The sequence below is a fragment of the Lepus europaeus genome, chromosome 4, assembly GCF_033115175.1.
Source record: "Lepus europaeus isolate LE1 chromosome 4, mLepTim1.pri, whole genome shotgun sequence".
Classification (NCBI taxonomy): domain Eukaryota; kingdom Metazoa; phylum Chordata; class Mammalia; order Lagomorpha; family Leporidae; genus Lepus; species Lepus europaeus.
Window position 1 is genome coordinate 136,734,327 of NC_084830.1, and position 21,516 is coordinate 136,755,842.

General features: G+C 46.4%; 1 protein-coding gene across 5 annotated transcripts in view; it reads left to right on the forward strand.

Annotated features, from left to right (window-relative positions):
- Window positions 1–3,918: 3,918 nt before the first annotated feature.
- Window positions 3,919–21,516, forward strand: part of NR3C1 (nuclear receptor subfamily 3 group C member 1) — a 105,433-nt gene continuing 87,835 nt past the window's right edge. Inside the window, exons 1-2 of one of the 5 annotated variants that reach the window (XM_062188914.1) lie at window positions 3,919–4,009; window positions 8,065–9,252. In XM_062188914.1, coding sequence (XP_062044898.1) covers window positions 8,078–9,252 — 1,175 coding nt within the window. In that variant the 5' untranslated portion in view covers window positions 3,919–4,009; window positions 8,065–8,077. Of the gene's footprint in view, window positions 4,010–4,239; window positions 4,261–4,726; window positions 4,818–5,671; window positions 5,947–8,064; window positions 9,253–21,516 lie in introns of those variants that run through there. The other 4 variants (XM_062188915.1, XM_062188913.1, XM_062188912.1 and 1 more) reach the window with 4 other exon arrangements.

The following is a 21,516-nucleotide window of genomic DNA, read 5'->3' on the forward strand; positions in this document are numbered from 1 at the left end:
CACGTGGGCAACAGGGAGCAGGGGCCCAAGCAATTGATCCATCCTTCTCTGCCTCCTGGGATGCATGAGCAGGCAGCTGGATCAGAAGCAGAGGCCCATACCATGAATGGCACTCCGAGAGAACAGAAGTGCTTCCCCAAGTGAAGATATTACTGTACAGCCATCTTTTCTGATAGCTACAGAAACTTAAGCAGGTTCAGACAAAAAGCAACAGTAGCTTGTGTTAGCTCAATATAATATTAGCATATTCAAAATTAAGGCTTACACCCCAAATTTATTTGATTCCAATTTATGTTTAAAATCATGGATTTAAAATGGGCAAAGAATCATGGGCTACAAGAACTTAGGTCACACAGATATATCCTTCTGGAAGACGAAACCTGCCTGTCAAACACCAGCAGCGGTGGGAAGGAAGGTGCGTACTGTGCCCTCTCCTTAACGGACACTTGTCTACACGTTTACCTCAGCTGAGCCCGATTCTGCACTCTCCCTGGGAAACACAGACTGACTTCCAGAGCACACAGATTACTGGTGCCAAAGGCGCTTCCTGTGCTCCCCGCATGTCTGCTTCCCCCAGCTGAGCTACTAACAGTTCCTCATGCTTTTCTTCCCCTAAACATGTTGATGCCATTTGTGCTTGTGGTGGTCATGACTTAATTAACTATGAAGTAAAAGGATGAAGTGAATATAAAAAGAAATCGTTGTTGTTCTCTAAAATCTAAGTAAAAGAACCCATGCAAACAATGGCAATCAAGTAAGAGGATGTCAAACAATTTTATAAGATTGGGGTAGGGGCAGGAAGGAGGAACCATAAAAATTTAGAAATCTCCACTCATTATTTTGTAAGTGCCTTTAATTTCTTGCTCCACTTAGAAAAACACACCAGGGAAAATAGCAATACTAGAGATGAATAATAATCGCTCATGATGATGGAACACTTTAGATGTCTCAGGAATCAGTCTACTTCACATATTTCAAAAATGTTTAATCTTTGTAATAACAAGTTATACTCTCATCACTTCCATTATGCAGATGGTGAAGACTGAGGCACAGAGAGAGGGCGCTTGCTCAAGGTTACCTTCCTCAGAGCAGTGGAGACTGGGTTCGGCCCCAATTGCCTGGCCATGCCATACCCATGCTCTTTAAGTTTAGCCTGCACATGAAAGAGGACATGGAACTCCAGTCAGTGGGTTTCTAGAAGCTTTAGAACTTTTTAAAAGATTAGCAAATAAGCATTCAATTATAGGTTTTAGGTTTCATAAAATGTGACATTTGCAAGCTAAGTTTAAAAAAAAATTCTCCTTGCTTTAAATCACTTAAATACCAGTCCAAACATCAGCTAGAAGGCTTCATCTTCTAGAAAGGGGTGAGTGAAAGATTGACTTCAACATCAGGCTGGAAACTGGGATCTGGATGCCACTGGGATAGGAGTTACTATATGGACTTACGCAGCATCTTCTGGAGAGCTGGTCTGGCAGTGTGGCTTAGGATCATTTTAATGGGAAAGGAGATGACAAAAGGGGATGAAGAGAATGGGAGATCTCACCTGGATGACACAAGTATACCTCAGAAAGTTCACAGAAAATGGAATTTCAAGGTATGTTTATTTGCATGCAAACATATTTGAGATCTATGCATAGTTTTTTGTAATATGCATTTTCTAGGAACTTTTTGAAGTACCCTTGTACATCACTTGTGTAAATGTCAAAGATGGTTTGTTTATTATTTAGGCTCAAGGTTTTCTTGGCCTTGGGAAAGTATCTAAGACCATATGCATGCATTTATTCATGCATTCAATAGACACCAGTTGAGCCCACATCATGTACTAGTCAGGCACTGAACAGACATACATACGCCCTGCATTCATGGAACTTGTGTTCTAGTGAGGCAGACAGAACTTAAGCAAATGAACACAAAAATAATGGACTATCATTGAAATGTGCTGTGAAAGCAAAAATATGCAAGATGCTATGAATACACAAAGGGTTTAACCTAACTTTTTTTTTTTTTTTTGAGGGAAGCACATAGTATTTAAAACCATCACAATAAAAACAAAAGATTTTCACAAATATTTTCAAACTTTTTATTACCTCATTTGGTAAAGGCAACAACCGGGAAAACTGATACTGTGTAGCTATTTGAGTCAATGTTGTTATTCTAACATTGTTAAATATTTGCCAAGTGCCTACTATGTAAGGTGTCTGTTTTAGGAGTATTACAGAAAGCAATGAGCAAGACAGGGAAAGCTTTTGCCTCCAGAGTTTGAATTCATCATCTTCAGTCCCACCTATGCTCCTGGGGGCAATAGGATACACTTCTCCTCAGATAGGGATTTAGCCTCTCTCTTATCTCGCAATCATGACAACTTCCCAGAGTTGTAGATCAGTAAATGTCATAGTTAAAGATTTAAGATATGGTGCACAGAACTTGTTTAGCCCTGCTTGGCAGACATTAGATGCTCAATGAATGTTAACTCTTGCTAGAAACGTGTTCTTATAATGCTTGATCTCGTCTTTTCCAATACATTGGATTTCATCCTTAAATTTTACACTCATTATTGTAAATCGAAAGGGTTGATAGACTACTTTGGAAATTATCAGGTCCTTGAGGAAAACGTCTTCAATACTAATTCCAGCCTCAGTCCTCAGGACAAGCATCAGTCGCTGTGAGCCTCAGTTTCCTGATATTGAAAAATCAATAGTAATATCCATCTCATCAACTGTTGCCAGCAACAGTAGCCAGCAGAATAGAAGCGGGGATCAACAAATGTAAGCTACAGATCAGAGTGACTCTTACTCCTCTGAAGAGCAGGTATGAGTTAATCAATAGTTTATGCTTTACAAAGGAATGTGAACGAGAGTATTTTCCAACCAAAGAAATAACTGACATTTAAATGACTCAAAAAATTAGAAATATTTTGTTTCTGCTCAATTAAAAGTGTTTTCATAGCAACTTTTAAACTTGAAATTAGGTGAGTATGCCTAAGAACGCTAGATCTTCCATCTGCTGGTTCACTCCTCAAATGGGGGCAATGCTGTGGCTTCTTCTGGGTCTCCCACATGGGTACAGGGGCCCAACTTGGGCCATCTGTCACTGCTTTCCTAGGAGCATTAAAAGGGAGCTCGATTGGAAGTGGAGCAGCTGGTACTCGAACCAGCGCCCCTATCGGATGCCAGGGTTGCAGGTCTTAACTTACTTTAATTACGTATGACATTGCTGTGAGCTTGGTTCTTGACTTTTTTGTAATGAAAATGGGTATTTGGGGACTTAAGAAAAACACTTGATTCTAATGCTCGGCTGAGGGAAACGTAGCAAGTGTGCAGAGCAGCGCTCTTGGAGTAAATTCTGATTTCAAGACTGTCCACTACGAGTATCCAAGGATCCTGGTCGGCGTGCACCAGGGCCCAGAAGCGGGCCCTGCCAACAAACGGGTCGCTCTGCGCCCTTGCTGAAAGTTAGGGCTGAGCCTTCTGCCTTGGCTCCAGAGCGCGGTCCCTGTGCTCTTGCCAAAGCGCAGCGACTCTTCCTTTGCCAAGATGGCGGCCCCCCAGTCTTCAGGAGGCAGTCTCGGTAGATCGCGTCCAGACAAGGGATTTAACTGAAAGCCTGGTTCTTCCCCTTCCTATGAGACACCGCATCGGGCGACGCCGACCGTCTGGAACCGAGGAACGGCGGCTTGGGCTACGCGCCACCGAGAACCTTTGCCAAGATGGTGGCCGCGGGGCCCGGCGGGCGTCACCACCCTTTACCAAGATGGCGGCGGGCGGCTTCCGGCACGCGCTCCCCAGGCTCGTCCAAGATGTCACAGCGGAGGCTGCCGCCGCCAGACTGCGAGCGCGGCCGCGGCCGGGCGCCGGGGCCAGCACCAGGTGGAGCGGCGGCAGCGCCCGCTCTCGTCAGCGGCCGGCGAGCGCCGTCCCCCGAGGGTGCAAAAGTTCCCCCCTGCAAATCCGAAAGCAGCCCGGCCAGCGTCTCTGAGTCACACATCCCACACTGTGCGCCGCGCAAGGTAGGGGGCTTGGGTCCCGGTGCGCCGGAGCCTGCGCCGGGGCGGGCGACCCCCGCGCCGGCAGCCCTGGTCCCAAGCACGCCCCTCTCTCCTCGCGGCTCCTCGGGGACGGGCCACGTGTTTCCCTCAGCCCGAGGGCGGGGGGAGCGGCGCGTAGCGGGCACAGCTGGAAGGAGTTGAACGCTGACATTTTAAAGCTGCGTGTGGTTTTGTTTTCTGTGGAGGGGCAGAGGTTCCCTGAACGCGAGAGGGTGAGCGGCGCCCGGGCTAGAGGGCGGCAAATGTCAGGCTTCGGGGGAGGGGCCTCCGCGGGGAACTTGGCCGTGGGCCCCGGAGGGGGCGGAAGGAGAGGTCAGGCGTTTGGGATGGGGCGAGGGGCGCCCTCGGCCAGCAACTTGCTGTTTGGGGTGCGACTTGCTTTTTTTCTTTTTTTGGGGGGTCTGCCGCTCCCTGCTTTTTTTTTTTTTTTTCCCTTCATCATGATTTTTTAAAAAGTGCAGAGAAAAACCCAGCTCGCCGGAGGTTTTGCGTTTGGCGTGCAACTTCCTTCGAGTGTGAGCGCGCCGGGAGGGAGGCCCGGAGGGAGGGCTGGGGGTTGAACTTGGCAGGCGGCGCCTCCTTCTGCCGCCGCCGCCGCCGCCGCCTCGCAGACTCCGGGAGGAGGGTGGGGGACGGCCGGGGCGCGGGGGAGGGTGGGTTCTGCTTCGCAACTTCTCTCCCGGTGCGAGAGCGCGGCGGCTGCAGACCGTGCGGCCCGGACGATGCGGGCGTGGGACACCCGCAGCCACGCGACACCCCCGGGCCCAGAGTACGTATGCACTGAGCCCCTCCGCCCTGCCCTCCGCTGTGCACAGCCTCCCGGAGGGTGTGTGTCCGGGGCCCCCGGCCCCGAGCGCGGCCGAGCCGCTGCGGCACGGTTCCCGCGCAGCCGCGGAGCCCCGCTCCCAGTGACAGCCTTCGCCCACCCCGGCCGGGGGCGGCGAGCGGCGCTCCCCGCGGCCCCGCTGCCGGCCGCCGCTGTCATCCGCGGGGGCGCCGGCCGCCCGGGGACGGGGACGAGCTCCACGAGTGGGGCGGGCGGCAGGCAGAGAAACTAGAGTAGAACTCGGTGCCCCTCCTCAGCCCGCCCGGCGGAGCGCGGCTCGGCCGCCGCCGCACTTCTCCCGGGCTGGGGGCGCCGAGAAGCCCGCCAGGCTCCGGGCGGCGCGGGCCGCGCTCCCGCGGGGTCATGCGGGGGGCCGCGGGCGTGCAGGCGCCGTCGGGCCGGGCGGCGGGGCGTGGGGCGGGAGCTGCGGGCGCCCCTGCAGTTGCCGAGCGTCGCCAACAGGTTGCACCGTTCCCCGCGGCGGCCGCGCGGCCCCTCGGGCGGGGAGCGGCCGGGGGCGGAGTGGGAGCGCGTGTGTGCGAGTGTGTGCGCGCCGTGGCGCCGCCTCCGCCCGCCCCCGGCTCGGTCCCGCTCGCCCCAGCCGCGGCCGGGCGGCCCTTCGCGAGTCCGCGCTCCCTCCCCTCCTCCTCCCACTCCTCCTCCTCCTCCATTTTGCGAGCTCGAATCTGTGACTGGAGCCCGAGTCACCGCCCGCCCGCCCGTCGGGGCCGTTTTCTAAGTGGGAGCGACGAGACGCCGCCGCCGGAGGCCGGCGACACGCGCGCGCGCGCGCGGGGGCTCGGAGCCGCGGAGCCCGGAGCCCGGAGCCCGGAGCGGGGCGGGCAGCCGGCCTGTCAGCGAGGGGAAATGGGAGACTTTCTCAAATAGGGGCTCTCCCCTCCCCTCCCCCCATGGAGAAGGGGGCGGCTGTTTACTTCCATTTTTTAGGAGAAAAAAACCAAAAAAACAAAACAAATTGCTCCCGGTCCTCCGGCTTTCACGCGCTAAGTTGTTTATCTGGGCTGCGGCGGGAGCTGCGATCGGCGGCGGGAGAGCGGCGCCGCTGCCCGAGGTAAGGAGCGGGCGGGCGGGGTGGGGGCTGGGGCGGCGCGAGGTGCCCCCCGCCGCGGACCCGGGCCCCCGCAAACTTTTATTAGCCCCGGGCAGCGGGGGTGCGGGCTGGCGAGGGCCGGGCGACGGTGACGAAAGGGCAGCGCGCGGGTGACAGCGCTGGCCTCTTCCTCTCCCTCCGTCGCCGTCACCCGGCCGGGCCGAGGGGGAGGAACCCGAGCGGCGGCCGCGAGGGGAGCCTCGTCGAGCGGCCTGGGGTTGACAAGCCGGTCGCTCCCCGGCGGGAGTCCCGGCCTCTGTTCGTGCCCCGTCCTCTCCCCCGCACCCCAGTCTCGTTGGCTTTTTCCCCCGCAAAGGGGCCGCCCCGACACCCCGGTTTTGTATGTGTGTGCGTGTGGTTTTTTAAATTTATTTAAATTTTTTTTTTGTTTTTGAGGTGAGCGCCGAGCCGCGCTTGGGCTCTGCTCGCCCGCAGGTTTCCCCTCCGGTCCCGGTGCGCAGCGTGCGGGGCTGAGCGCGCGGGGGCGAGGGCGAGCGCGCCCGCAACCGCGGAGACTCCGGCCGGGCTGGTGTTCTCGGAGCGAGTGGGCGTGCCGGGGAGCACGCAACAGGTCTGGACGCGTCGCGCTCGGCTCGCGCCGCGGCGCTGGGGGCCCCCGGTGGAAAGAGACCCTCCCCGCCGGGGCCGAGGTCGGTGCTGCGGTGTGTGGCAAGGGCTGGCTGGGCGCTGGGGGCTCCGCAGCCCCCCTCCCCGGCGAGAGACGCCCCCTCGGCGTGGCGGGGCTGTCTGTTGGCGGGCTGCGCGCGGGGGGCTCGGGTCTCGCTGGAGGGGGCGTTTCGCCGCCTGAGGTATTGTTTTGGTTTCGGGTTGGAAGGCAGCTGTCAGGCAAGCGGCGGGGAAAATTATCCGGCTGCGTTCGGCGCACGGTGTTGGGAGATCGTTGCCCGAGGCAGGCGGGCGGGGAAGCCGCGGCCCGCGGGAGGTGTGCGGGTCCCCCACCGCGCTCTGCATCCGTGCAGACGTCCGCGTGCGGGGAAAAAAGTTTCCTTTGGGTTGCACGGGATTGGCCCACCGTGTCGCCGGAGCGCTCGGGCAGCCCTGGCGTCCCGAGCACGGACTGCGCGCGGATCAGGCTGCGCCCCTGCCTGGGGACTGCCGCACCTGGAGTCCGGCGTGCTCCTGCCCCTCTGCGCTCCTCTGTGCCTTGGTGTTTGGAAAGGCGGGCTCTTGAGGGAAGTTATTGTGCTTCGTACTGAGGGTCTTAAGCAAAATTTTTTTTAAAAACCGATAAGGTTTCATCTAGATGTTGGGAAGTTATAAGGACCAGATAACTATAAACTACAGTGTCGTGGGAAGCTACAACACATTTTGTTGAGCTTTTTTAAAATCTTAAGTTTTAGTTGGCCCGTATACAACTTACCTCATTTTATATATTTAAAATGTGGAGGTGGGCACTATTAGATGTAGCAGGTCAGGAGTACGCACGTAAAAATAGCTTTTTTTGCCAGCCTGTAGACGATAAGGAGCACGTCAGCGTTGTTTGTTTCTTAATAAAACGTGCCTGGTTCACCAGTAGGTTGTACTAAAAAGGGCTGGACCTGTGAGTAGCTGGTAGGGGAAGTTGAATTTGGGGGAAATTAGGGGCTAGAGAATTCGAGCTTAGTGATCACCAAATGTTAGCTGTGTTGGTGCTCAGAAAAGCAAACCACCTTGATTGGGAGGAGAGGAATTTTATTGGGAACACGCTCTTTAAATTAAATACTCTGACATGAACCTGAACCTTTAGAATACTCAGCTGTATGAGTTCTAATGTCGGCGGTGAGCAAGGCAGCACGTTCAGTGAGTGGCAGGCTGAATAGCCCAGCTTCGTTCCATTCAATTCTGCCCTTGCCTGTGCGGTGGGCTGCATTGGACTTTGGAATGGGGTGCACTGAGTGGGAGCAGGGGACGTGGCTTTTTATTCTGCGGGGTAGAAACTTCTCTGCTGGTAACAAGGAATTTGTTTCAGAGTTAACTAAAAGGTTCATTTAACAAGCTGTTACTAATCGGATCGCGGAGACAATGTGAGGTTCTAGCTTACCATGTCCCAACCCCCACCCCACCCCCTTTTTTTTGTAGCTAACATTCACTGATGGACTCCAAAGAATCATTAAGTCCCCCGGGTAGAGAGGAGGTCCCCAACAGTGTGCTCGGGCCGGCGGAGCGCGGGAATGTGGTGGACTTCTACAAAACCCTGAGGGGAGGAGCTCCTGGGAGGGTGCCTGCATCTTCTTCCTCACTGGCTCCTGCTGCGCAGCCGGACTCCAAGCAGCAGAGACTCGCGGTTGATTTTCCGAAAGGCTCAGCCAGCAATGCCCAGCAGCCGGATCTGTCCAGAGCAGTGTCACTCTCCATGGGATTGTATATGGGCGAGACGGAAACAAAAGTGATGGGCAATGACCTGGCTTTCCCGCAGCAGGGCCAAACCAGCCTTTCCTCTGGGGAAACAGACTTCCGGCTTCTGGAAGAAAGCATCGCGAGCCTCAACAGGTCGGCTAGTGCTGCAGACAACCCCAGGAGCACGGCGCCTGTTGCTGGGTCTGCCGCCCCCGCGGAGGGGTTTCCAAAAACTCACTCTGACGTGGCCTCGGAACGGCAGAATCCGAAGGGCCAGACTGGCGGCAGCGCCGGCAGTGCCAAGTTGCACCCCACAGACCAAAGCACCTTTGACATTTTGCAGGATTTGGAGTTTTCTTCTGGGTCCCCAAGTAAAGACAGGAGCGAGAGCCCTTGGAGGTCAGACCTGTTGGTGGAGGAGAACTGTCTGCTTTCTCCTTTGGCGGGAGAAGATGATCCATTCCTTTTGGAAGGGAATTCAAGCGAGGACTGTAAGCCTCTTGTTTTACCGGACACGAAACCTAAAATTAAGGATAAGGGAGATCTGATCTTATCAAACCCCAACAATGTACCACTGCCCCAAGTGAAAACCGAGAAAGAAGATTTCATCGAACTCTGCACCCCTGGGGTAATTAAGCAAGAGAAACTGGGCCCAGTGTACTGTCAGGCAAGCTTTTCTGGGGCAAATATAATTGGTAATAAAATATCTGCCATTTCTGTTCATGGCGTGAGTACCTCCGGAGGACAGATGTACCACTATGACCTGAACGCACAGCAGCAGGAGCAGAAGCCTCTTTTCAATGTCATTCCGCCAATTCCTGTTGGTTCAGAAAATTGGAATCGGTGCCAAGGGTCTGGAGATGACAACCTGACTTCCCTGGGGACTATGAACTTCCCTGGCCGGTCGGTGTTTTCCAACGGCTATTCAAGGTAAGACGGAGGATTTTCTGTTTCTCAAGAGTGGTGCACTTGAGATCGATTGATGGCTATAAGTGTTCACCTGTTTGTATTTGTTCTCCAGAGATTCAGGGGCTTTTTCGTATGTGTAAGTTGAAGTGGCCTTTTGAAAGTAGGCATGGTAGGTAACTAAGAGGTTTATCAGTACAGAACCATTTCAGTTTTTTTTAAGGTGCTGTTGTTTATCCGTTTGGACAGTGGTTGAAGATTTTATTTAAAAACTTAATGTCCCTCTTTAATAGATGTTTAAAGATTATATAAATTTCAGGGGATGTAATGAATTTACTATGTACCCTTAGCTGCTTCAGAGTGTACTCGTATTACAATTAAAAGTATGCTAAGTGCTTACATAATCGAAAGTTGTGCTACAGTGTTTGTGCGAGTGTGGAGATTAAAGGGTTACAAATTATTACAGCCGCTAACAGCGAGCCCCGTTCCTGCAGCTCAGTGTTCTTTGAGGGGCTTGTGTGTTGAGACTGTTAAAGCAGTGCAGTGAACTGTGTACGAGGTGTACCAGACCCTAGTGTTAGCTGTGGCTGTGGCCAGCAGGGCTCCTGCCCGCTTGTGTCTGCTGGGTCTCGTGAAGAAGGGAACTGGCGGCAGCATCCCGCAGAACGGCATTCTGCTTCGAAATCTCTGCATTTCTGCCATCTCAAGTAGATGACTGACAGCTGGGAGTGTTAAGCTTTAATTCTCAGCTATCCTCTGATTGGTTTCTCTGCCTCCTTTTTCTTCAGTCTTTTGTAAGTATCCTGACGATTCAGTCGGATCTCAAAAGAAATGGAGTCATCAGAAAAAAAGTTCTGTGTTTAAGTGTAGGTGTTGCTAGGGGTAGCTTTCTGTGCCTCATACCTTCATCCTGAATTCAGACAAATGCTAAATTGTATAATTTTAAGTGTGAAGGAAAATATTAAAATGTGGAGCACAGTGATTAATTGTGCCTTTTTGTTGAAACACAGTATTTTTATGTAACCGTTTCAGATTTTTTCTTACCTGTTGGGGGTATTCTTGTTTCCATTAACTAGGCACTAAGGATTTTGTGTAAATGTCTTTTAAAATATTTTTTCCATGCTTATTTAGATGATTAAGGCTATGTTCTTCCGAAAGGCTTGGTTTTTACACACAAATGTAGTCTCTCTTGCTCTCTCTCTCTCTCTTGCTCTCTCTCCCCCCCACTCCCCCTCTCCCACCCACCCTTTGGTTCTTAGGTGTCTTAATGCAAACCTCCTACCAATCTACTGTGTAGATAACAGCCATCTTTTATTTAGAAGAACATGAAAACTTTCTGTTGATGTCTTTCTGAATTAAAGCTTTAAAACGTTTTCAGTGAGGAGGCTGGAGATTCATTGCATGAAGCTGCTTTACGCTAAGTGTTTGGCAGTGTGGGTCCTGTGCTTGGTTTTCTTTAAGCACTGTTCATTTGACTGGGCTGTCTGAAGGAAACCATGAAATAGATCTGTAGAACACACAATTGCACAAAGAACTGTAATACATTCTATGAAACTTTTGGGGGCTATTAATGCATTTTGGCATGATAATTAGCATGGTATTGTTTTCATTTTCTGACTATTAAAGAGGTATGGAACAAGACTTTCTTCCTATTCACTATGAACTTTAAGCCCTATCAAATCTGGGATTTTTGTAAGTCTTAGATGAACATGGTAATTCTTAAATCACTAGAGATTCTTTTAAAACATTTTTATAGTGTAAAATGACCTCATGTATTGTGTATTTGAGCCTTGTAACTACCATGTGGGGAGGTGTGCAAGGCAGTACTGATGTGACTCTTAAGAAGTTCTTTAGTATCCCGTGAAATGCTTACTTTTATGTCAGTGTGTGATTTGGACACAGAATCTGTAGACTTTATGTCCTAACAGAAAGGAGTATTACTTTATACAGGGTCATTTAGTAATGTTTAAAAACTGTATACCGTGTAGTATTAGCACTGGGAACAATGATTACCCAGAACTCAGCTTCAACCAAATAAATGGAAACAATGTTTCTTTTCTAGCTGTGGTTGAATTGGTCTATTGTTTGCAAACAACTACAGTGATACAACTAAAATTGTTTACTGTCTCTTCTCTATATGTTACATAGCTCTTGCCAAACATCAGCTATGATCAGTGACCCAGAGTGATCAGGAAATGAATCCTCATGTGCAGACCACAACTGGATTGCATACCAACTCCATGGCTTTATTTATAAAAATACAAAAGGTCACTGATAGATTGCCATGCATTCCTTTGACATTTTTTTAAAAAGCATAAATTGTAATTTGACCTTAAAATGCCACCTAAAATTGCTTTTTTCTCAGAATGCTTAAAAACTATAGTTTGGGGGCGAAGGGAATTTCTTCAGATGTTATCACAATTAAATTATAAAATTATTAATATCGTGATGGAGCATAGTAAAGGATTTTCCATTTAAGGTTTAAGTTCATTGACAGTACAACAAGGGAAGCTTTACTGATGCGGAAATCCATTCTCAAGTGAAGCGAACTAGTCTTTCTGACTTAATAAGCTCTTTTAAATAGTGTAACTGAATAAGTTTAGCATAAACTTAGAACATTGCTAAAGGCACATTTCTGTGTAATTTGATTTTCAACATTGTTTCACTTCAGCATTAGTGGTGAAACTGCTGAAAAGAGGCAGAAGTAAATGATTTGGGGCAGAATCAGAGCTTTTATATTAGCATTACATAGAATTTTTAATATTAAAAAAAGTTGTCCCTTTATTGAGAGAAAGAATGATACAGGATGAATTTGTAAGTCTTGGTAGAGTCTGAAGACTGGAACATAATGAAGCAACTAAAATTTAGGTGGGTTTGAACATCTCACTAACGATCACATCTGTGTCTAATTTTACAACAGCGATGCAATTGAAGACTTGTACAGAGTGGGGAGGCAAATCCTGTCCCTTTCTCATTCTCATTGTTAATATCGTGTTGTGCGTGTGCTCAAGAAAGGAAGGAAGTCAGAGAGACTTGGTTTTGCCCATGATTTACTACCCTTTCACTGGGTACTGTCCTTCCTACCTTCTATTTCTGCTCTTTCCAAATCGTTCTGCCGATGGGTGTTTCAGTGTCTTTTAAACTAAATAGTTAGGATTCTCCTTCCTATGAAGCAGCTTCTAATAGTAAGGATTTGCTTTTTGAGTATATTTGCTTGCTTGCTTTTGGCTTTATGATAAGAATCTTGTGCTTCAAAATCTGTGCCTTGTAACTGGCTGTATGATGAGTAAAAGAGATGCGCCTCTGTAAACAGGTGTGAGGAGCACATGATTAGATTTTACTGAAATGGCATCTCGGGAAGTTTATTTCTTAGGCTGTTCCCCTTAAGCTTTTTAATTGATAAACACTGTTTGTATTCATAATGCTGTTTTTGGTTTTGTGTTTCTATGCTACAAGTATTTTCTTAGTCTGACCACTTTGAATATATTTTTGAAAACCTTACACTGAAGATTACCTAGCATAAATGTAGGTTAAGTGTGAAATGGTATTAATAGTGAAACTGTATGTGGGCAGAGATCACTGCAGGGGCCTTCTGAGATTTTAGTGAAGGAGAGAGTGGATCAAAAAGGTTTCTTTTAGCATGGGTGCCTCATATAAAAGGTAAGTGCATTAATGGTTATATAGTTGTTAATCTGCCCTGGCTGCAGGTTAGTGAAATAGCCTAGTTGTGTGAGGAAATCCTAATTTGTATTGGATTTAGACTAGGTTATGGCAGAGTTCTTCAGATACATATTTTTCTCTTTAAAGATTATACCTAACTTCAGTTAGCAGTGCCTCTTGTTATGCTTCCACTACTTAAGGGAGCAAATCAAGTAAGCAAAATGGGTTTGTGCTGAATGGTGTTTACCTTTCTGAAGACATCCCAGTAATATGTTCATTACAGATTAACTGTGTCATTGCAGAATGTACAGTTACTTGCCAATTATTGAGCCCTTCTGTATTTTTGAGTCTTGGAAAGTATATGTTGGTGAATCTGTAGCATAAAATGTTTTCAAGAAATATTTTGTCTTTAATGTGCTGTACACTGTTATTTAATGCTATAACTAGTACTCCAACAGTATTTTTTTCACTTTGTGTTGCTATATGGGGGCAAACTGTTGAAATCATTACCTAATATATACTAAACTGATCTTCTGTATATGAAGAGAATTGAAAATGAATTTTGATGTGAATGGAAGGGGAGAGGGAGCGGGAAAGGGGAGGGTTGCGGGTGGGAGGGGGGAAGCCATTGTAACCCATAAGCTATACTTTGGAAATTTATATTCATTAAATAAAAGTTTAATAAATGAAAAAAAAAACTGTAATTGAGAAAGAAACTACTTGTGGACCCTTAGAGAAGGAAAGATTTGTTACAGCCCATGTTCTCCTTAGTTTCATAGCTTCAGGGAGCCAGCTGATGTCAACTTCTCCTGGCTTGTTCTTGGTTTTACATTTTTTAAATAAATAAACATTCCTGTTGGAAATTCATATTTTCAAAAAGAAAAGATCCATGTGTACCCTTCCCTTTGGTCATTTTTATGGTAAAAATGGTTTAAGGTGTACTGCGCACAAAGTTTTGTTTTTTTTTTTTCATTTTAAGACAGAACAGTTTTCCAGCAATGCAGAACGAGTTGCAGATGGTGGTGTCAAATGCAGATGTCTCTATTGACAGGGTATCCGATGGAGTCTTGGGAAGTAAATTTTGTGGGGTGGAGAGGGTGGTGAACAGGGAGGAATCCCAGAGATAGGCAATGATGGAGGTAAGTTGAGAAATACCATGAAAGATGCTGGAAACCAACAGTTTGATTACCTGTCAGGAATCAAGAGAGACGTTTGGGGCTGAGTTCACCAATCAGCACTACTATTTAATTTCTTTCATTTGAGGTAGAAATCTAAAACCGAGTGTGGTGATGCAATCGTAGTAGTTTGTATAGGTATGTTGTTGTCTTGTGGTGTGCTTTACTGTCGACAAAAGATAGAGGACAGAATCTACTCTTAATGCTCTTTTTACCTTATTTTAGCTGAGATTACGTTCACATTTATCCTGGTTTTTTAGGCTCCTCTTAAAATAATGAGAACTATACTGATTTGAATGTAGTTTAAGAAATACTGTATGTTAATATACCACTGTATATACTGCAGTTCTATGTACCTTGTCCACTGAGTGTGACATGCAGCCCTTGTCTCTGGTAATGTGTTTCCATGGTTTATGTATTTTCTGCTAGAATATTGAGGAAATTAAAGGCTTAATTAATAGTAAACATGCCAAATAAATTATGGGGTTCTGCAAGCGCTAGACAGACTATTTATATCGCAGTACAGTCCTTAAAGCCAATTATTTTGAATGAAAGTGTGTCATCCCTTAATTTTATCCCTGATCCAGTTTAAATATTAATAACTCAGCCTGGTAGAGCTTCATGCTTACACATTTTCAGAGTAACTCATGTATTAATTTTGAGTGCTTTTGAATGTTTTCTTTTTGGCAAGTTTCAACAAGATTGCTAGTGTCTATAATATAGCAAGTTTAATCAGAATATGTCTTAGTTTATGATTTTTAAGGATAAGGGGAACAAAAGATTTAATGATATGATTAATTGTACATGTTTATTATCTTGCCTTGAATTATTTTTGTAGCTAGTATTTTCGGAGTTCATCTTAAGTATGCAGTGTTTAAGACATAGTTGGTTGCAGTAATTGTGAACTTTTATTATTTTTTCTGTTTGTAATAAAAGTAGCCTTTATTCTAGTTGATTTCATAATTGTCCATAATAATATTTAGTACTGGCTATTATGAAAGTATATTTGGTAGCCAAATTTTGAAAGCTCTTGTGAAATGACATCCAATTCAGTACATGCTTTATTATTCCTTGTTGGATGGGCAGTGCTATGACTTATGACCTTATGATAGTCACATGTTGAAAGAGCTCCACTGCCTTGTTAGGGACCCTGTTTCACTTTATGTCTTTACTGTTGTAATGTTTTCTGATTATTGGAGAAAAAGGATTCCTTAAGCTGTGAAATTTGGTATTTTTTTTTAAACCCTTGGGTCCCTTCAGACTATTTGATTTCATTTTTTAATTGTAGATAGATGTAGTAAAAAAAAACATAGATGAAAAATTCAAAGACCTGGGTTCCTAAGGCTAAGCTCTGTGAATCCGTGAACTTGGAGTAAGAATTCCTTCCTTTGCAACTATATTGAGTTCTTTTCAGAATGTGTGTGTGTGGTATCTGTGTCTGTCTAAAACTCTGCTAGTAACCTATCAGTTTGATGTGGGAAGGAATTGGAGTGGAGAATGACATACTGAAGTTGCAGCTTTGACGTTTTCTTCATACATTTTCGAGTACATGACTGAGAATGGACCCGGATGAGGTATTTTTTTTAAGGACTTCAGATCACAGAGTAGGTGGTACATAAATGACAGAATGTCAGTGTTGCTGTTGGGACCTGGGGAGGCTCTTGGGTTCTGCAAGCTGTCTTGTGTGTTAGGTGCAATGGTGCCCTGTTTTTTGTCATTTGAGAGATTGAGACCCTGAGGAAGAGTTCAGAAAAAGATTACAGAATGCCTTAGTGTGCAGTCAGGTGAAATAACTCAGTTCTTGGTTATTGAAGCTCCTCACCAGACTTCCCTTAACGACTAGCCCTCTGCCTTCCAGAGATCTGAAGTAGTCGGTGGAGCACTGAGTACTAGCAAGGAGATTTATGGAAGTTCCTTGGACGAGTTTCAGTTTTAAATATATGCAGTGTATATCTGTATGCCTTTCTCCTCCCAGTAGTGATTGAGCACTTATAACATGTCAGGACTGTGCTTAGCACTCTGTGTGTTCATCTCACTTAATCCTGTGAGTTTTCCTTGTTCAGTTCTATAGTGTATGTGCACAACAGAGGTAGCCATTATTTGCCTTAATTTTACAGGTGGGAAAACCTACGACATTTAAAATGCAAAGAATAAATGGGAAACCTTAATACTGATTTGAGCGGCAGTATTTGATGTGTTGGAGATTCCTCATGGATCTTCTAATAAATTTTGTTTTCAGTAAAGGCTGTATATGAAAAAGAATTGGGACCAAGCCCCTAACAGACAAGCCTGTCTCTGCATCATCAAGTAGGGCTCTCTAACAGTTACAACTTTTTCAAAACACTGAGAATGGCCAGCATTCTTGCCTGACTGGATTTCTGTATGTGTGTTTACTTTGAGAATGAAAAAGCATTATAAAAATGTAAGGGGAACTGTTTAAAGCTCTGCCAAGTTCGCTTGACTGCAATCAGCCTGACCTTCGTTGGTGGAGTACATTATGCAGCTGTGACTCTACTGCAGGTATTTCCCTACGATCAAGCACTAAGAATTTCTTCAGAATGCTTTAGCATTTACCATGTGCCGTCCCTAAAGGCTAATGGGTCTCAGTTTCATAAGGAGTGTTGTATTCGAAGAACTCAGGTGCCAAGATAATCACTGTGACATTGATTTTTACATTTCACTTTAGCATTTTTGGTAGCTTCTTCAGCAGAGCTTTCCTGTGGATTTTGTTCCATGCTAGGTATTCCATCTGAATTGAACAGCCATATTGATAACTTTGACTATATTGTTTTTTCTTTATTAATAAATAGAATTTCCCTTTTCTCATTTTTTTTTATTGTCTAGTATTCTTAGAAAATCAAATATGCAGGGGCCGGTGCTGTGGCGCAGTGGGCTAACCCTCCGCCTGCAGTGCTGGCATCCAGTGTGGGTGCTGGTTCTGGTCCCGACTGTTCTTTTTCTGATCCAGCTCTTTGTTATGGCCTGGGAAAGCAGTAGAAGATGGTTCAAGTGCTTGTGCCCCTGTACCCATATGGGAGACCCAAGGAAGCGCCTGGCTTTGGATCAGCCCAGCTCTGGCTGTAGTGGTTCTTTGGAGAGTGAACCAGCAGATCAAAGAAGTTTTTCCTGTCTCTCCCTCTCTCTGTCTGTAACTCTACCTCTCAAGTAAATAAATAAAATCTTAAGGAAAAAAATCAAATATGCAGAGGTTGTCATTAAGAAAGTTTAATTTGCCTCAAAATGAAGTTATTGACTGTAAATTGTTTCATGTTTATTAAAATAGTGAAGCTGTGTGCAGAAAAGCTCCTGGGAATATTAAATACTGAAATCTATCAGTTCATAAGTTTGGGAGGATTATAGTTTGACATTTACTAACTATTGATCTAGTAATTGGTAAAAACTTCAGAAAAACAAATTTGATAGATTAAGTGAAATAACTTTTTAAATATATATATATATATATAGTGGAGCTAAGTGCAGAAACTGTTTAATTGGCAGTTGAGATTGGTACACATAACAGTGTAAAATGTTATATTTGTAGGTAGCTTTTTTAGACAGAAATTTGTAATCCGGGATTCAGCTGGGTTTATTAAGGACAAAGTGTGACTATAAAACACAGGTATTTGAAAAAGAAGAAAAAACAGAAAACCCAAAATGAGCGGTGTTTCTGATCCTCCAGCTTGGAAGACTGTACATGGTTTTTCTTTTGCAACTGCCTTCAGAGCCAGCTTGCAAGCCCTGAAAGAAAACTGGCCTCACTGCAGTAGATAGCATCTGAATGTTCTTGCTTAATCAGAGAAATGTATTTATTACTTAGCTTCATCACGTATCCTAGTTCTGTGTCTACAGATGACAAGAGTATTTCCAGAAATTTAGGAATAGAACTCTCCCTCAAATTATATATATATATATATACAATATATAATATATATATATTTTGTTTTTGACAGGCAGAGTGGATAGTGAGAGAGAGAGAGAGAGAGAAAGGTCTTCCTTTTTGCCGTTGGTTCACCCTCCAATGGCCGCTGCAGCTGGCGTATCTTGCTGATCCGAAGCCAGGAGCCAGGTGCTTCTCTTGGTCTCCCACACGGGTGCAGGGCCCAAGGATTTGGGCCATTCTCCACTGCCTTCCCGGGCCATAGCAGAGAATCCAGTCTCCAACCGGGACTAGAACCCGGTGTGCCGGCACCACAGGCGGAGGATTAGCCTGTTAAGCCACAGCGCCGGCCCTCCCTCAAATTATAACATTGGTTTTCACTGACGACATTTAAAAGAACCAGAACCCACGTAGGTTTTCTGTGGAAAAGGCTTCATTGTGTTTTGAATGCGCCTGGATGCAGTGTGTGCCTTCCCCACGCAGGCTACTCTGTGCTTCAGTTGTTTCTGTTTTCAAGAAACTGAATGCTCACACTTTATCCCAGTATTCCCTTTTCTTGGCAAAGAACAGAAAAAATAGAGATTACTCGCTGTACTTCGGCTGTTTTTTCATAAGTGTTTAATATTCCACCAAGAGGGGCCTGGCTTTGATTTGGACTTGAAGAGCATTTGCTGATAGGAAATCACCAAGTTTACTGTATTTTCTAAGCACTCTTGAAAACGGCTTCCCTTCTCAGGGCAGCTCCTGGGAGGGGGAGGGGTGTCTGAGGCACTGCTGGCAGGGGTAAGTCAGGTGCACTAACGTTCACACCAGGAAATGAGAACAGGGTCGCAGCTTCAGCACAAAATGCATTCCTCTTCTGCTTTCATCCCTCATCACTTGACAAGAAAGGCTTTTACAGTTCTTTCAAAAATTAAGAATATTTCCTACAATTCGTCACATTCATTCAAAAAATGCCAGGATAGAACTGGATCCTTTGGAATCATGAAGGTATATGCAGTGGTATCAGAAGGAGGATACAGTGTCTGTAAGCCTCTGTCAGTGCTGGAATTCTTGGAGATAATTTCTTTGTGTCACGTTTAGGTTTCCTATATTGATAAAAGCAACTTGTTTTCTGAAGCACTTTTCCTCCCTTCCAAAAATGACTTCTAAATATTCAGTGGATAAGAAAAAGATTCCAGAAAGAGCCATCCTAGCATGACATACATGCTTTAGTGCTAACTTTGGTTTTGGTTTTTTTTCTGTTTTGTTGACTTTGGGTCTTCTAGCTTATTCTGCAAGGAAGTTGGAGGATTTTCCTTTTAGGTAGCAAAGCTTCTTACAATGAAACATAACGTAGGATGTTGTTAGTACAGTCTAGATGCCAGATTTTTTTAAAAAAAATAAGAAGATACTTTAAAGGAAATGTAAGAAAAATGGGTATAGTTACTTCTAATTCAGTATATGAGGGATGAGTGACTTTTTCATTGATGTCATTTAGCAGATATGAACAATGTCTTAGGGGTACCACAGATATCCTTTTAGTTTAGCTTTGTTTTGTTTCAGGTTTATGTATATAATTGAAAGGCAGAGTTATAGAGAACGAGAGACTAAGTGAGGGAGCTTCTGTCTGCTGGTTCACTCTCCAAATGGCTGCAATGGCTGGGGCTGGGCCACGCCAAAGCCAGGAGCTTGTTCCAAGTCTCCCACGTGGGTGCAAAGGTCCAAGGACTTGGGCCATCTTCTGCTGCTGTCCCAGGGATTTGAACCGGCGCCCACGTTGGATGCGGGCATCAAAGGCTTTACCACGGCTTTACCAGCCGTGGCCACAACGCTGGCCCCCAGAGAAATCTTACAAGTGAGAATAGGTAAGAAAGTCACAGGGAGAATTTAGAAACTCTTCAGAAAAGAAAAACGGAATTTTGAGTTCATTTCCAGTGAGTGACTAATGCCAAAGTGTTTCTGTGTGGACACTGAGAACTGTGAAGGCGTCCCAACCACATTGTTCTGTTAACCCTGGAAGCACTACAAAGACACCTTCTAGGAACGGAATTCTTGGGATGGGCTGAGTGGGAGGTTACTGGGTGATCCAAAGGTCCTTCCGCTCGCCCTTGGAGCAGCAGGCACGTATTGAGCTAGGGACTGAGCACTGAGAGATGAAGGGGAGGTTCGAGTCCCCAGCCTCGGGGAGAGTGTTCTGGAGGGTGATCTCCGTAGCACTGTGCCCTCCCGCAGTCTGCTGCTTCAAGTGAATGTGCACTTAGAGGATGTCGGGCTCCTTCCTGGGAAGGCACAACTGAGAATTAATGGCGGAGACTGCGCGGAAGAATGGGAAGTGAGTTGATTTCACTCAGAGTAAGAAAACGGAGCAATGAGGAGTCTGGGGCAGCAGAAGGATGAGCTGACTGATGAGGATGGAGTAGTTGGGAGTGAGCCGGCAGGAGGGTGAAGTGGATGGAGGACAGTGGGATGTGCCAGGCTTCACCCAGAGCAGGTGCTGTGATGCAAGAAGACAAGACTGGCATCCCTCCCTCAGCTTATGCCCTTGGAGTAAGACTTCGTTTCCTGGTTACGTAACTTTGTCTCCTTACAGTCTAGGAGAAACACTCCATTTTCTTTTCTTTTCTTTTCTTTTTTTTTTTTTAAAGATTTATTTATTTGAAAGAGTTACAGAGAAATGTAGAGACAGAGAGGTCTTCCACCCATGGGTTTACTCTGCCAGTGGCCACAATAGCTGGGGTTGAGCCGATCTGAAGGCAGGAGCTTCTTTCAGGTCTCCCATGTGGGTGCAGGGGCCCAAGCACTTGGGCCATCCTCTGCTGCTTTCCCAGGTGCATTAGCAGGGAGCTGGATCAGAAGTGAAGCAGCTGGGACTCAAACCGGTGCCCATATGGGATGCTGGCGCTGCAGGCTGGGGCTTTTTCTAGATTCCCCAGTGTGAGAGCCCAAACCAGAGGAAGTTTTGCTTGGGATGTTCTTTCCCAGAAAACAGCATGAGCCACCCTCATGTTATTTACATCTCCACTTCAGTGCTGGCTCCGTAAGACAGACCTCTGACTGCTCTATCTGGAGCAGGGGCATCTTGCACAGTGTTTCCTTCCCCTTGATAGTCTCTCAGTTTTTATTTTATTTTTTATTTGAAAGGCAAAGTTAAAGAGAGGCAGAGAAGGAGAGAGAGGGGGCTGGAGAGAGAGAGAAAGAGAGAGATCCGTCGGTCTTCGATCTGCTGGTTTATTCCCCAAATGGCTGCATTGACGTGGGCTGGGCCAGCCGAAGCCAGGAGCTTCTACCAGATCTGCCATGTGGTTGCAGGAGCTCAAGCTGATTGGGCCATCCTCCGCTACTATCCCAGGCCATTTGCTGGGAGCTAGATCGGAAGTGGAGCAGCCGGGACTCTTAACTGGTGCCCATATGGGATGCTGGCACTACAAGCGGCAACTTTTACCCACTCTGCCACAGCGCCGGCCCCATCCCTCTCATTGTTGGTGTCTTGTTTGCTCACCTGCCATATTGTAAGACTGAAGACTTAATCTTGTATCCCAGCTTCTAGAAGAGTGTCTAGCACATAGGAAGACTTAAGTATGTTGAATAAGTGAA